We start from the raw sequence: 16,911 nt of genomic DNA, 5'->3' as shown, positions 1-16,911 counted from the left end.
TATAAATTATAAGTAAATGGAATTTTTTATTTTATTATGAAGTAAATAATAATTATATTAAGCTATTTCAATGTAATTATGTTAATTATATTATAAATTATGACTTGATAGAATTTAATTTTTTGTGGAGGGGTTGGGAAGAGGATAAGAAAATTCACCTGGTTAATTGGGATCAGGTCTGTTTGCCTGTAAAAGGAGGGCTGGGAGTAAGAAAACTAAAGACTTTTAATTCTGCCCTCCTAAGTAAGTGGATTTGGAGATTTGGCTCTGAAAGAGATGCACGGTGGAGATCTCTTTAGCTGCTAAATATGGTGTGGACTGGGGTAACTGCAAATCCTTGGACCCCCTTCAGACGTGGGGCTGTTCCCTGTGGAAGGGTATTATGAAAGGTTTCCCCTCTTTTTCAGAAGGTCTGGAATATAAAGTTGGAGATGGTAAGAGGCTGAAATTCTGGAAGGACCCCTGGCTCTTTAACAGCCTCCTTGCTGAGGTCATTCCTAACCTCTGTCAGTGTGCCTCCTGCCCTGATGCATCAGTCCTTGACTCTTTTGAGTGGGTGGATGGTTGTGCTGTTTGGTGTCCCCTCTTTAGAAGGAACCTCCATGACTGGGAACTGGAGCAGCTGCTGGAGTTATTACAGCTGTTGCAAAATCAGCATATTTCTGTTAATATGGAAGATGAATAGAAGTGGAAGTGGAGTGGAGATGGTTGCTTCTCAGTCAAATCTATGCTGAAAAACTAAGTCAAGGTTCTAATATGGGGTTCCCTAGTAAGCAGATTTGGGTTTCTACTAGTCCCTCTAAGGCAAATTTTCTTGTCTGGGTGCTGGCTCTAGACAAATGTCTGTCAAAACTCAAAAACTACTTTGATTAGGTGCGGGGTTCAGATTCCTGATCTGAACTGTGGGTTGTGTGGCACTGTGGCTTGGTTCAAGAATCTGGTGATCATCTTTGCATCCATTGCCCCATGTCTGCTAAGCTATGGGAGCACTTCATCAAGTCAGCCGGCATCAGCTGGGTTATGCCTTGGTCTGTCAAGGAGGTGCTGTGCAGTTGGAAGCTTTCTGGTCTGAGTAAAAAAGGGAAGCTAGTCTGGAAAACAATTCCTGCAGTTATCCTGGTCTCTGTGTGGTCTGAAAGGAACAGTCGTGTTTTCTGCAACAAAACTAAAGCCCCTGAAGACCTGCTTAAGACTGCTGTCAACAGACTTGCTTCATGGTTATCTGTAATTTCAGACTTTAAAAACCAGAATGTATTTCAGTTTCTTGAATCTCATCCCATTTGGACTTTGTAAAATAGTGGTCTTCCTGGTGTTTTTCCACTAGGTTGCTGTTGTATTGTATCTTCTCTCATCAATAAAATTCTACATTACCTTTTCAAAAAAAATTATGACTAAATATAAATATATCTAATGGATTTAAAATTATAATTAAATTGAAATAGATATAGATATAGATAGAGTTAATGAATTTTAAGAAATCTAATGGAGTAAATGAGAGGAGAGAGAATTAGTGGCATGAGTTATTGCAGGAGAAAGAGTTTATGGCATGATTAATGAGTAGAGATAATTGGAGGAGTTTATGAGAAAGAGCAGAGAAAGTTAATGATGAATTAACGAGGAGAAATAATGGGAAAAGTCTTAAAGTTGATTGGTTACTTGAGTTATTTTGTTCAATTTTAAAAATAGAAAAATTCAAAAAACCAGAAAAGGCATGGACATCCTTGTGCTTCAAGTTGTAATGGTATTTGTTACTTTTCATGTCACCTATATTATTTTTATTTGGAAAGTTTGTATGTTATTGTATTTTAAGTTGTGTTGGGCATCTTATAGTTTTTCTTTCGTAGCATCTTTGAACATGCCATTATTCACCTTTAGTGACGTTACATCTACATTTTTCTTCATTTCCTATTCTACTAAAACCTAAATCCATTTATGTTTGCAGTCGAACATTTTTGTCAATCATTGGTGGTGTAATTGCTGGCATTTTGGGATATACTGGCTTGACTGGATTTGTCTTCTATTTCCTTATCATGGCCATTACTTCTCTGGGACTTGCAGCAAAGGCAAAATTCTCCATTCATTCATACTTTGATTGCTGGAATAGACTCCTACTTGATGGGTTTCTTGGCGGGCTTTTGGTATGTATGGCTCTTTTTAATGGGAGTTGTGATTAACTTTTAGGTTGTTATTTATTGTATCCTTTTTTTAACCATTGTTATATAATATTTAGCTTTTGTTTACTGATAAAAATTGTAGCTTTTGTTGGTACATTTATATATTGTGGTATTTAGTATGCACCGCATCCCCCCCATGATTTAATTGACTGCAAAAAGTAACACATCTATCTTGTTGAAGTCCAGTCCTGCATGGCATTCTCATCATTGGGATTGGGAGTGGTTTTTATTTCATTCAATAAACAAACTTGTTCAAACAGAGTGATATTTAACATTCAAGACTCAGAACAATATTCCCTCCAAATCTTCACCCTCACATTGCACGTTGTATCTAAATTCTTGTAAGAGGCAATTAGAGCTGAACCAAAACAAGTAATAATTGACAAAAAACTGAAGAGAAGAATGAAAGAAACAAGCTCGGAGAAAGAGAAGAGGGAGATGGAGAAGAGAGTTAATCGATCCTCTATCTAGTCCCCTAAATTCTTTTATTAGATCTAATATGAAATAAAGGGGCAAATACATAGATGCCCTCAGTAGGGCAGCTAACTTAAACACCATAAAGAATAACTAATGGCAGGCCCATAACAATGAGGCCCACTAAGCTACAAGAGGACCTAATAAAAGAATAAAAAGAAGGGAAATTGTCTAAAACTCACCATGAGTTTTCAGCATTTCTCTTAAACTCACCACAACTTTTCAAAATGTCTAAAACTCACCATGTCACTAACTTGAGGTTAAAGAGACTAACGGGTGAAAAATATAAAATATATCCAAAATAAATTAGTGGGTGTTAGTAATATATACAAAATAAATTAGCGGGTGTTAGTATATTACCATTTTAATATTTAGACATGAAAAAAGGAAAAAAGTTCAAAAAAATATTTTCAAATATAAAATACATAAAAACATAGAAATTACAAAAAACATAAAAATCTATAGAAATTGCAAACAAAATAAAAAATTATTTTCAAATTATAGAAACTATATAAATTGAAAAAAATCAGAAAATAAAAATTGTAGAAAAAAACCAAAAATTATAGAAAAACACAGAAATTGTAAATAAATAACAAAAATACAGGAACATTTATAGATTGTAGAAAATAGAAAAATGTAAAAAAAACAGGAATTATAAAAAACATTGGAAATTATAACAAAACACTAAAAATGCAAAAAAAAAAGAAAAAAGAAAACTGAAAAAGACCATTTTTCCTCTAACTAATTTGGTCATGAAAATTGTTATTTATGCTGACATGGACACCTCTGTTAAGAAGTATTAACGGTGCACTAACGGAAGGTGAGTTTTGGAAAAGTAAAACTTACTGACACGGTGAGTTTTAGACATTTTGAAAAGTTGTGGTGAGTTTAAGAGAAATGTTGAAAACTCATGGTGAGTTTTTAGACAATTTCCCTAAAAAGAATAACAATTGAGGCCCATCCAGCCCAGTCTCTCTACATTGTAAGAACCTTTGTGTAGGATTTAAGAAATGGTTTACTTTTCCTCCTTTCTAGGCTCAACAGCAATTGATCGGATCCAAAGTCTAAACTTGAAACATGCAAGCACCCTATTCAGCCCAACATTCATATTGGGATCTGAAAGTGATCTTGTCATGGTGTCCAAACCTCCTTTTAGATGAAACTTTTATCTTAATTGAGATTATTTGTACTGAAATTAAAGGCATGTTTTGGGTGGCCCCAGTAGCTTCATTCCTGACCCTAGATAACCTTGCCTCCACATCATTATCTTAATTGAGATTATTTGTACTGAAATTAAAGGCATGTTTTGGGTGCCCCCAGTAACTTGAAACATGCAAGCACCCTATTCAGCCCAACATTCATATTGGGATCTGAAAGTGATCTTGTCATGGTGTCCAAACCTCCTTTTAGATGAAACTTTTATCTTAATTGAGATTATTTGTACTGAAATTAAAGGCATGTTTTGGGTGGCCCAAGTAGCTTCATCCCTGACCCTAGATAACCTTGCCTCCACATCATTATTTTCTCCATCTTTACCATCCCAACATCCTTCATTTACAGTGAAGATGTTGATTCTCCAAACCTATCCCTGTTGAGGATGGAGTTTTCTTTCATAGGAGGGTTTATATGTAGGCACATTACATTTCCCTCAACAACTTAACAACTTTGATCCTGGAAAGATATGAGAGGTGCTGAATATGAAGCAGCTTTAGGCTGTTTCAATGTGATTAAGTGAAGTTCTATAAGAAACAGATGAACCTTTCAAATCTTCACTGAATATCATGAAAACATCTCCCTCAACCACAATGTGAACAACAAAATCCACTTTCTTGAAGATAATTTGTACAGCAGAAGGGATGTCATCCCAGCTCTTGCTCTATCCGAACTCCCAACAAGCACACAAGATTTATCTTCTTGCAGGACAAGCACCAACAATCAACATTGATGAAGCCTTGGCATGCATTTCTAATTGCTCTGCAAGAGGCTACACCAAGTTTGAAGATGATGACCTAGAATGTGATTCATCTTCTGTGTTTTTTTTTTTTTTTTTGAGAGAAGGTAAAGTATAATTGTATTAAGTCAAAAGTATAAGGTCCTCTGTAGAATGAGAAATTGTATGAGAAACTGCCAAGTAGGACCTCGGAAAAAGTCGACCCTCGAAAAAGAACAGTCAGGAGTATTGCCTTTAAAAACATTATCTTTAAACACGAATTTCTAATACCGCCTAAAGCCAAACTGATGACTTTGGCTTCAGAAGTTGCTGTCTGCTAAAAAATTCTATTGTTCATCATACCATAAAGCCCACAGGATTGCCAAGGGAATGGCAGACCAGCATACTTTCCCTCTCTTGGTCAAACCAGAAATGTGCCATTCCTCCAACAAAGCTTTAACTGAAACGGGCATGCACCAGCTCAGTTTTAGAGCCTCCAGTGCTACCAAGGATCTGGGTGGGGACTATAATGAAGTGACTGAATTCTCAGAAGGTGTTCCCTGGAAGTAAGTGATTGAAGCCAAGTATGGCAGAAGTGAATTGGGTGGGGACTCTAATTAAGTGACTTCTTCCTATGGTTGCAGTCTTTGGAAAGGCATTACAAAGGTTCAAGCTAAATTCTAGAAGAAAAACAGTCCTTGAGAATAGAGGACTGTTTAGGATAGATGCAGAAATCAAAAGAAAACAACAGAAAATACTTCTTCTAAGGAAGAGAAGATGAAGAAGAAGATGGCGGCAATAAGGGTTCAGAGAGAGAGAGATTCGAACCTTAATCTCTCTTCTTACCCCCTAACACTGTTTTATTAAGTTAAACTTGAATAATTTACAAAGAGGCCCTTAGTTGGGCAAGAAATTAAAAGAACATAACATAGAAAGAATGGGCCCAGAATAAGGCCCACTACAGAAAAGAATATAAACATATGAAAGGATAGACAACCTATGGGCTATTCGGCCCATCTTCTCTACACTCCCCCTCAAGCTGAGCATAGATGTCAATCATGCCAAACTTGCCAGTGTCATGCTGAAGTTTTGCCTTGGGAATGCCCTTGGTGAGAAAATCTGCTAGCTGTCCTTCAGAGGTGATGAAAGGAAGACATACTTCACCCGAAGCCACTTTTTCTCGAATGAAGTGTCTATCAACTTCAATATGCTTAGTTCTGTCATGTTGCACTGGGTTGTGAGCAATGTTGATGGCGGCTTGATTATCACAGTATAACATCATTGGCTTGTCATGCTCAATCCCTAGTTCCTCCATCAATGATTTTAACCACAATAGTTCAGAAACTCCATGTGCCATGGCTCTGTATTCTGCTTTTGCTGAAGATCGAGCAACAACAGATTGTTTCTTGCTTCTCCAAGAAACAATATTACCAGCCACCAAGCTGCAATATCCAGAAGTAGATCTTCTGTCATCAGTGTTTCCAGCCTAGTCAGCATCAGTATAGGCTTCAAGTTTCATATGGCCATGCTTGGCAAACAGAATTCCCTTTCCTGGGGAGCCCTTCAAATAACACAGGATTCACTCTGTTGCTGCCATATGAGTGTCTCGGGGAGCATGCATGAATTGGCTGATGCAACTGACAGCATATGCAATGTCTGGCCGAGTCATGCATAGATATAGAAGTTTTCCAAGAAGTCTCTGGAAGACTCCTTTGTCTTCTAACAATGTTCCATCTGAAGCAGAGAGTTTATTACTCATCAATAGGAGTAGCAACTGGTCTAGCACCCATCTTCCCTGTTTCAGATAGAAAATCAAGAACATACTTCCTTTGGGAGATAAGAATCCATCATTGGATCTAGCAACTTCTATGCCAAGGAAGTATCTCTATTCCCCCAGATCTTTAATCTCAAACTCTATATGGAGGAAAGATTTGAGATCATTAATTCCTGAAACATTATTACCAGTCACAACAATATCATCAACATACACAATTAGGTATACTGCCAAGAGTCCACTCCTCTTCACAAAGAGAGTATGATCAGACTGTGTCTGTACATAGCCAAAGTTAACAAGGGCAGTTCTAAACCTCTCAAACCATGCTCTAGGGGACTGTTTTAGTCCATAAAGAGATCTCTTCAGCTTGCATACCTTTCCTTTCATATCTGCTTTATACATCCCTGGAGGAAGAGACATATAAACCTCCTCATGTAATTCTCCATTCAGAAATGCATTCTTTACATCCAATTGATAAAGTGGTCAGTCAGAGTGAGCAGCCAAAGATAGAAGAACTCTCACAGATGTCATCTTGGCAACAGGTGCAAAGGTCTCCAGATAATCAATCCCATATGTCTGTGTATAGCCTTTTGCAACCAGCCTAGCCTTGTACCTCTCAATGGTGCCATCAGCATGATATTTGATGGTAAAGACCCACTTACAACTAACTGGATCCTTCCCTTCAGGAAAATCAACCACTTCCCAAGTGTCATTCTTGTGCAGGGCATCAATTTCGGATCTCATAGCATCCCTCCATTCTGGAATATTAAGAACTTCTGACACAGACCTGGGAATAGGGTTAGAGGTAACAGAAGAGAGATAGGCAAAGTATGAAGGAGAAAGTAGACTATAAGAAAGGTGTTTGGAAATGCAATGTGCAATATACTTCCGTTTTCCTTTCCTAACAGCAATGGGAATATCAAGGTCAGGGAAGGATGGCTCCAAAGGGGCTGAAACAGTACCTGTTGTCTCATCTGTAATTGGTAGTGCATGAGGCTCATGTGTTGTAGGGGAAACAACCTGTTCATTTCTAGATCTTTGCCTTTGATACATCTTGGGATTAAAGAGAGGACGAGGAGGTAAAGGGGGAGGAACACTAGGACAGGGAGAGTGGAATGATTGATCCTCCTTTGATTCATTTGAAGAAGAAAGAGACTTAGTAAGAGACTCAACCGGGACAGGAAGAGGAAGAGCAAAGACCTGTGACAAATCCTCCCCCTTTGGACAATGTCCATCCATGGAGGAACCATAAAAGGAAGAAAGCTCATCAAAGGTGACATCCATTGTGACATATCGAGTACCAGTCTTTGGATCAAAGCAACAATAACCCTTCTGTGTGGGGGAATAACCAAGGAAGATACTCTTGTGGGCTTTTGGTTCAAATTTATGTCTTTGGACATTAGGAATATGTACATAGCAAGTGCAGCCAAAGACACAAAGAGGAATAGAAAAAAGCTCCTTGTCCGGATGAAGAAGACTGAAAGGAGACTTAAACCCCAAGACCCCGGATGGCATACGGTTTATAAGGTAGGTAGCAGTGAGAACAACATCACCCCAAAACTTTGTAGGAACATGTGAGGCAAACAAGATACTTCTTGCGACTTCAACAATATTCCTATTTTTCCTTTCAACAACTCCATTCTGTTCTAGGGTCCTAACACAAGAACTTTGATGAATAACCCCCATGTCAGAGAGATAGCAGGATAAGTCCTTCTCAAAATATTCTTTTGCATTGTCAGATTTGAAAATTTTAATCCTGATATCAAACTGGGTTAGGACAAATTCATGGAATTGTCTCACAAGTCTGGGAACTTCATCATGGGATTTCATCAGGAATATCCAAGTAAACCGAGAAAAATCATCAATGAACAAGATAAAATATTTGTAGCCACCCATAGAGGGTAAGCGGTAAGGCCCCCACACATCAGAGTGCACAATATTAAAAGGAGAAGATCTTTTATTACTCAAAGGATAATTGTTTCTACAATGCTTTGACAACTCACAAGACTTACAATGAAGACTGGACAAACTAATTCCCTTAAACAGTTCAAGGAATAAATGACTCAATGCAAAAAAGGAAAGATGACCCAAACGAAAATGACATAACATAACTCGGCTGATAGACTCTGAAGATATAGACCCAAAAGCAACATTTCCAGGCTGTTCAGGGCACTATCCCGAAGTATCAAGCAGGTATATTCCATTCGCCTCATGGCCACTCCCAATCACCTTTCGAGACTCCAGATCCTGAAAAACACAGTAGGAAGGAAAGAAGGTTACACAACAGTTTAATGACTTAGTTAGACTACTTATAGATAACAAATTTGTATTTAGTCTAGGTACATGAAGGGAAAAAGGTAGGAACAAGGAATCTGTAGCCTTGATGGTTCCCTTGCCAAAGATAGAGGCAAGAGAACCATCGGCTAGGGTGATTTTGTCACGTCCAGGAAGCAAATCATATGAAACAAACAAGGTGGAAAGGTTGGTCATATGATCAGAAGCACTTGAATCAATAATCCAAGGGAACTTAAGATTACCTGAAATGGTTGCATGATTGGCAGAAGCCCTTATACCTGAATGAGCAAATGCAGAAGAGGCTGGATTTCCTGAAGGGTTGGAAGAAGAAGTCACACCCTCTAGGTGACTGATCATCTTCCCAAACTTCTCATATTCTACTTTCATGGCTGCTAACTGTGCACAAGCAGTCATCTCTTCAGTATGTTACTTGTCACAATTTGGTCCAACAGCCGCATTAGCACTCCCTGCCCTTTTACTATCATGCTTTTTCTGAAACCGAAGAGGAACAAGATCAGGATGTAATTTCCAGCACTTGTCTTTAGTGTGTTTTGGCCTTTTACAGTACTCACATACAACCTCTTTCTTCCCTGAGCCACTAGAAGTCCCTGCAACTCCTTTGGGTTTCACTCCCATATTAGCAAAGTGATCACTTAGACCAGCCCCTTGAACCTAGACAATCCTTCTGCTCTCTTCACTACTTACCAATGCATATGCTTGTGACAGTGAGACACTCTCCTTGGATAAAATATTTTGTTTTGTAATATCATACTTTGGGTTTAGTCCGGTTAAGAACTCAAACACCCTGTTTCTTTCAACCAGCTTCCTGTAGGTCTCTGCATCATTAGTGGTGTCCCAGGTTACAACTTCTATCAAGTCTATCTCTTGCCACAAAGACTTCAGTGTTGATAAGTATACGGCTAAAGGTTTCTCCCCCTGTCTTAAATTCTTCACATCACTTCTCAACTTGTAAGCTCTAGCCACATTTAATTTTTGGGAATAGGTTTTTGCAACACTATCCAAGATTTCCTTTGCTGAATTCATCCACAAATAGTGCTGGCTAATCTGTGGCTGCACTGAATTCACAAGCCACCCAATAACAGTATAATTCTCTTGCATCCACTTCTCATAAGATGGATCATCTTCTGAGGAAGCCTTCTTGCTCCCGGAGATAAAACCCCACTTTCCTCTACTACAGATATGAATCTTTACCGATTGTGACCATGCCAGATAATTAGTTCCATCCAGCTTGACTATGGTCACAGTCAGTAAAGAGTCAACAGAAGCTCCCGGAACCTGTCCAAATTCAGCAACATTCTTGTTTTCAATCTCTGAGGAGTTCATCTCTTTAAACACTTCAAAAAGATTTCAACCAACTTCAAAACAAAAAACACCGAATGAGGATGAACACAGACAGTGTTAAACCTGCCTCAAAGCAGCAGTATCACAAATCTGAGTCACACCCGAAAGCTGTGAGAACCAGAAACAGAAGTAGCACCTTGTTGACTACACGGGACACCAATCAACTTGGTTCGGCCTTCAAGAAATAAAATCAGAAAACCTTCAAACACTGAGCACCCAGTCCAAGCTCCTTTTCTAAACATTAATTCCAGGTACTGACCAAACAGTACCCCAAAAAGAGCAGAGAACAGTCCGTACTGGTGAAGAGGCCTTTTTACAAACACAGAATGGGCAGTAGAGAAGACCACACTGTCAAAAATAAAAAACAGCCCAAAGAACAGTCCGTACAGGGGTCCAAAAACAGTTCAAGGGAAACAATAACCAACAGTATTGATTCCAGAGGTATTTCAGCTACTTGACAGTCCAGAAAAATTATGAAACCAACCCAGAAATTTCTGGGCTAAACCAGACTAAAAGAACAGCCGAATAGCTGTACTGTTTCCAAAGAAATTTCGAACACTTCAACAGTCCAGAACAGTAAAAGCAACTCAGAAACTACTGAGCACAACTTACAATCTCTGATTAAAGCTCTAAATCAGAAACAGACCTGTTTTCTCTGATTCTTCCTGGTCACCGGACCACTCTCCAAGAGATTTGAATCTTGGGCACCTTCTTCAATCTCCAATGACCTCCAAGAATCAGGCGACTCAAGCTGAAGCTCCCAGCCCTAGAACAACTCTCATGTAGTCGGCTGGACAACACCTACATGAGAGCCCAAGCCAAGTTTAGGCCTGCTCTGATACCAAGAAGAAAAACAGTCCTTGAGAATAGATGATTGTTTAGGATAGATGCAGAAATCAAAAGAAAACAGCAGAAAATACTTCTTCTAAGGAAGAGAAGATGAAGAAGAAGATGGCAGCAATAAGGGTTCAGAGAGAGAGAGATTTGAACCTTAATCTCTCCTCTTACCCCCTAACACTGTTTTATTAAGTTAAACTTGAATAATTTACAAAGAGGCCCTTAGTTGGGCAAGAAATTAAAAGAACATAACATAGAAAGAATGGGCCCAGAATAAGGCCCACTACAGAAAAGAATATAAACATATGAAAGGATAGACAACCTATGGGCCATTCGGCCCATCTTCTCTACAATTCTCAAGAGTACAGTTTAAGGTAGGGAACGACATCAGAGTTAAGTTTTGGCATGACATTTGGTGTGATACTTTTTCTGACAAAAGGTTGCTTTCTGTAAAGCCTGCCTGAAAGGCTATATATTCACTTGTACAGAGCCTCAGTGCGCATGTGGTTTTTGATTATTATTGAAATATATACTTTACCTTCAAAAAAAAAGGAAGCTACTAGGGGTGAGCAAAAAAAACCGAAAAACTGAACCGACCAAAACCGAACTGGTTGGTTTGGTGTTTTTAAAAAACCGAAGGTACTGGTTTGGTTTTGGTTAACCAATTTAAAAAACCGACGGTTAACTGAACTGACCGATATACATATTTTTCTATATATTTTCTATATATTTATGTATATTATATATATATATATTTTATATATTATAAATTAATAAATATGCATTAAACGGTACTACCGGTTAACCAACTGGTTTCGGTTCGGTTCCGGTTACCGGTTTTCCAAAAAACGGTACTACCGGTTCGGTTCACAAAAAAGGCTATGGTTCGGTTACCCGAACCGTGAGCACCCCTAGAAGCTACTAAGGAGCTCCGAACGTCAAGTTCTTCCTCTCATACATAGGAAAGCTTCTGGGACCATGGAATGCAACTAGTGCTTCCCCTTCCCCACACACTCCAGAAATGACTATCTAGTGAAGCTTCCTCGTTTATCTACTCATTGAGCATAAAAAACTGTCATACAATGGGACCGACATCTTTCATGTGATATCAAATGGAAATGTTGATTGGCTGGAGACAAGTTTATAAAGACTTGTAAAGAGATTTTGGTCCCACTTGGGAGGGTTGGTGTTTAATTCTAGCTGCTTAAAAATGGAAGCCAAAGGACTTCGTTGAGTATTAGAAATGCATTTGAGTACATTTTCCACTAAATAAGATGAAGCTAAAGGAAAGAGTAAGGAGCATAATTGTCTATGTTGAAAAGTTCTAAAATGAAAAAAAGGAGAAATGACCAAGCTTTAATATTGGTTGAGCAAACAGCTGGTAAGTGGCTGTACAAACACTTGTTCCAGCTCTCTGTTTTTCACCAACTGTGACTTAAGTTTTCCATGCCTAAAAAATGTTAAAGTTTGAAAAAACATGGCATGAAATCCCTCCTAAATGGGCGATTAAATGATGGGAAGTCAATGAGGCTCAGGTGGCCAAACTCCAGAATGAACTCTACAAATAGGATTGAGGCTTTCTTTTTCAGGATTCCAAGACCAAGAGTAGACCACTTCCATTGGACTCTTGGGATGTCTCTGGAGATTAAAATTCCAAGAGAGTATTCCATGGAGAGGAGAGGCAATATTCATGACTTTTGTATGTCTCTCAAGATGCAAGAATAGATTCAGTAAAAGGAAGAGAAAAAAGATCAAACTGCTTCCAGTTCTGCTTATTTGTCAAGAAAAATTAACTGAGAGAAGTGGCTAAGTGGATTTTTGCATATGGTTTACAACATATTTCTAAAACTTTTACTAGAAAACTGACATGATTTTCCTTGATATTTTTGGCCTGCAATATCAGTATTTGCCTTTGACTTTGTTAAAATCCTGTGAGATCCAGACTCCCAATGACTCCAAGCTTGCTCTTCCTGATTAGGTTCTAGACATCAAATGCTTTCTTAAGAAAGTCTTAGAGATCGAAGGAAATTCATTAGGATTATGGGAAAAGATCACGGACAGGGTTTGTGAGAAAGCTATACTTCTTGCTAGTGATGGCTTGTTGGAAATATGAATCACTCGTTCTTGTGGATACCTAGGACTGACAGCCTTGCTAATATGCTAACTGGGGAAGGGATGCAGAAAAATGGTTTAGACTGGGTCTGCCATGCCCTTAGAAAGATTTGTACTGATATTATTTTCGTCCATAACACAACAATTGTCAGCTCTAAGCTGTTTGTACTCATTTTCCATGTGATTCTTCATGAATTGTATGGTTTTTTCCCAAGAATGAATGCATTTCTTGGTATGGTTTCTTGCAAACAAAATGACTAGAAAATTCACTCTGCTGGGAAAAAAACGCTTCAAGTCTTCAACGGGTGATTTTCTTACCAATGGATGAAGCACCAGGAGGTGTTCAGATGGAAAATGAGGATTTTCTCATGGTGTCCTTCCAGAATGTCACCTCTTTGAGAATTCTCACATTGCATCTTCTTCTATTCCAGATGCAACAGTTGATAAGAGATTTTCATGTCTTACAGTTTGCTTAGAAGAAAGGGTCCTTCATAATGGTTTCGTGTTCAAATGATTTCCTGGCTAACAATCAACTAAATCATGCCCTTGATCATGCTACATCAACATAAAGAAATTAATGTTCTTGGTCTTTTTGAGAGTACACACTGCCTTGAGCATATTCACCACATCATTTTTTGGTTGTCAATTGCTAATCTAGTTATATATCTGAGAAGTCATTCTGTTGTCAAAACTATTAACAGCTACAATGAATGATGTGCAATCTTTATGAAACTGAATTCTAGTTTGTATTCTTCCCCACAAAAAGAGCAAACCCCATATAGTTGGGATATGGCATGATGATGATGATTCTTCCCCACCCAAAGTTTGTTTGTACTCTCCAAGCATGGGGGGGAGGTTGAAATCTTGTGTTAAGAATTGTTAAGAGTTACTTTGTATTTGTTTGCAAGTGCATTGGCATTTTTTTTGTTCTCTCTCTCTCTTGCATGTATGTCTGGCCATTTTAAAGTTGCTGGTACTTTTCAAGGTTGTTGAGGTTTTCTTTATTGGTATTGCTACAATTATAATAGTTCTATCGAACTGACATTATCTTTGTATGTTTGCAGTCATACGTTTTGTTCTGGACGTATCCTTAACATAATTCAAAGGTAGTTTGGTCTTAAAAAGATGATAGTTCATTATGTTAAATAACATATCAGAATCAAGAGTAATACTAACAATTTTACTCATTGATAATGAAACTACTTTAATCAAAATAGGATTTGGGATATGCCTCTACTGAAAAGGTATGCTAAATCAACCTGTTATTGAAATATTGGAATAAGAGGTTGATGCTTTACCATTCAGTGCAACTCCATAGCCCACCTGTTATCCAATTGGCAAAATGGCTTCTCATTTATTGGACTACTCACTCAATCAGAATTTTCATGGGTGGATGGCAGAGTTAATTTTGTTCATGGTCCTCAACTACTGGGTGGGACTCGATCATATAATTCTTATTTCTTCTTTCTCCTTACCCTACTTCTGAAAATTAATGCTCTATTGATTTTCCTTAATGCACCAAGTTTTGCATATGACATTGTCCATATATTCTAAGGGAGCATCTGCAATAGAAAGGAACCACACACTGATGATGATGATGATTGAACCCTGTTGTTGTTACTGCCTGCCATGATCTGCTTCCCTTACCACCAGTGCGGGAAGGATGGTGCCTTCTAAGACCTTTCTGTGGTTTACTTTTCAGAGTACTTTGATGGTTGGGAGCAGTCTTTGTACTCTCCGGATTTTGCTTTCTTTTTACAACTTTGGAATTATATTCTGATTATTTCAAAATCCATAGTATATTGGCTTTTCCTTAAATTGATTAAGAACTTTATTCATTAAGATGGTGTTTGGTATTGATATAGCTTTTCGGAGCAACGGTGCTGCATCATAGATGCATTTAACAAAAAAACGCTAAAAAAAGTTATTTGGTTGAGTCGTTTATCAGATACACTCTCTCGTTCTCGAAAATCGTGAGAGCCGTTTATCAAAAAAAAAAATGCCAAATCTGATGTTTTTCATTTTCAAAGACCGTTTTTTACTGTTTGGCTTATATTGCAATGGCGCTAATGGCGCTGCGTAAAAAAATAGTATAAAATGATAAAGCAGATTGTCACGTTTTTTAAGACAATTGTACAGAACGTTTATTTTTATAAACGCCATCGATGCCCCTGGGGTGCAAGTCGGGCGGGATGGGCCGGGTTTTAGCTCAACCCAGGCCCAACCCTAAGAATTGGACCTAAAGCTCGAGCCCAAGGTCAAGCTCGAATTATTCAATCCAAGTCCAGCCCGCACTAAAACTTTAGGCACTTGGGTTGGGTCTGGGTTCGGGCCAAACTTGAATTGGTTAATCAGCCCAAAGGCCAAAGCCCCAGATTAAAATTTAATCAGCCTAATGAGTTTTTGCTCGTTTTGGGTTTCCTTAAGCAGTGTTGCCAACTTGTCATAATAAGTTTTCACTCGCTTTGGACTTTTGGGTTTTTGGTGGTTTGGCCTTTGGGTTTCCTTAATTAATGTTGCCAATTTGTCATAATGGCATTCAAATTAAAAGAATTTGAAACGTCAAGGTCTCATAGACATACAAAGTGAAAGAGGGAAATCGTGTTTAGAAAAAGAAATTTAAGAAACTAATTAATGTCTTTGAGTGATGGCATTGACAATTGACACATGGCACCTAATATTGAAATAGTAATTTACTAATTAAACAACTACCATTAAGCCAACATAATAAGTAATAACATATTAACATAAGATTCATTGATTCAACTATATAGTATATACTACATGTACATTACATCAGGTCGAGCTTGGGTTACCCAAGACCTCAACCCAAGTCCAACCCAAAAAAAATAAAAACCGATCTTTTCAAACCCAAGCCCAACCTGAGGCCCAAAAAATCTAACCCAACCCTCAAAAAAATTGAGTTGGGCTGAACCGGGCTTGGGTTAAGCCCGCCCAAGTTGCACCCCTAGATGCCCCAACCAAACAACCACGTAAGAAAGAGAGGCAAGGAGTTCGGAAACTGCTACTGTTTCTGTATTAATTGATGGACAAATCACAAATGTTCTAAAATTGCAGCGAACGGGGTCTAAACCCCACACATCAGCAACTAACAGCGGAACAACTACTTTAGTGTCGTTGTGTCGGTGCTTGTTCATAACACATAATTGGCTTGCCGGATAACCACATTTTATCTGTTGGAGATAATATATTATAAACTTCTGCAACTTCCAGTCGATTGGGAGTCTGATTCCACCACCAGGTTTGTCCAGCCATGATCCATCCAATGTAAAACGTAATCGTTATCTGATAGCCAATAACAACTTCAAAAGCAACTTATCCCATAGAAATAGAATTACTATGTTGACGTCCACCCCTCGAATCTCTAATGATAGAGAAAAACATTTCCTGTGACTGTCGCATGCAAACCCTAATGAAATCCTAATACACTACTGCTTGAAATAAAAATATAAAAAAGGTAAATCTCTTAAATTACCTTTCTACTGTTTGTGAAATTGACTAGTTTTACTTTTATTGTTTACATATTATCTTAAATTTTTTGACAATTGATTCGCCTTGGCTGTGTAGTGCGGTTCATTTATGCATAAGCGCCAAAAATACTAACGGATCCAGATTTTGGTTAGAGTCTCCATTGTTTTTTGAATCGTATTGAGTAGGAAATCCAGTTTGTGTATTGGGTTTTTGAATAATTTGCTCCATTTTCATGCGCTAGGATGAAAATTGGTGGTGTAACCGTTCCACTCTCCGTTTTTCATTGCGATCGAAGTAAAAAACTGTTGCAAATTCTTATACTTTGAAGGCACGGAGACGTAGAGCCCCACCAAAAGCACATACTGATGATGGTTTGGGCAGCGCAGTTGGAGGGATGGAGGGAGAAGAAAGATTGAATCTAGCATTGGATGCTGCTGCTAATAGAGCCATGAACGGCTATA

The 16,911-nt window shown here is 38.3% G+C and overlaps 1 protein-coding gene across 4 annotated transcripts in view; it reads left to right on the top strand.

Annotated features, from left to right (window-relative positions):
• Positions 1 to 14,776, top strand: part of LOC104607050 (Rab5-interacting family protein) — a 31,091-nt gene extending 16,315 nt beyond the window's left edge. For all 4 annotated transcript variants that reach the window (XM_010272538.3, XM_088901659.1, XM_088901660.1 and 1 more), the window contains 3 exons: positions 1,943 to 2,138; positions 14,023 to 14,042; positions 14,482 to 14,776. In XM_010272538.3, the coding sequence (XP_010270840.1) occupies positions 1,943 to 2,138; positions 14,023 to 14,042; positions 14,482 to 14,512 (247 nt within the window). In that variant the 3' untranslated portion in view covers positions 14,513 to 14,776. The remainder of the gene's footprint in view (positions 1 to 1,942; positions 2,139 to 14,022; positions 14,043 to 14,481) is intronic.
• Positions 14,777 to 16,911: the final 2,135 nt, after the last annotated feature.

The sequence above is a fragment of the Nelumbo nucifera genome, chromosome 3 (genome assembly GCF_055504915.1).
Source record: "Nelumbo nucifera cultivar China Antique chromosome 3, China Antique-T2T, whole genome shotgun sequence".
NCBI classification, from domain to species: Eukaryota; Viridiplantae; Streptophyta; class Magnoliopsida; order Proteales; family Nelumbonaceae; genus Nelumbo; species Nelumbo nucifera.
Note: the sequence above shows the minus strand (reverse complement) of the source record. Positions and strands in the feature narration are given on the sequence as shown.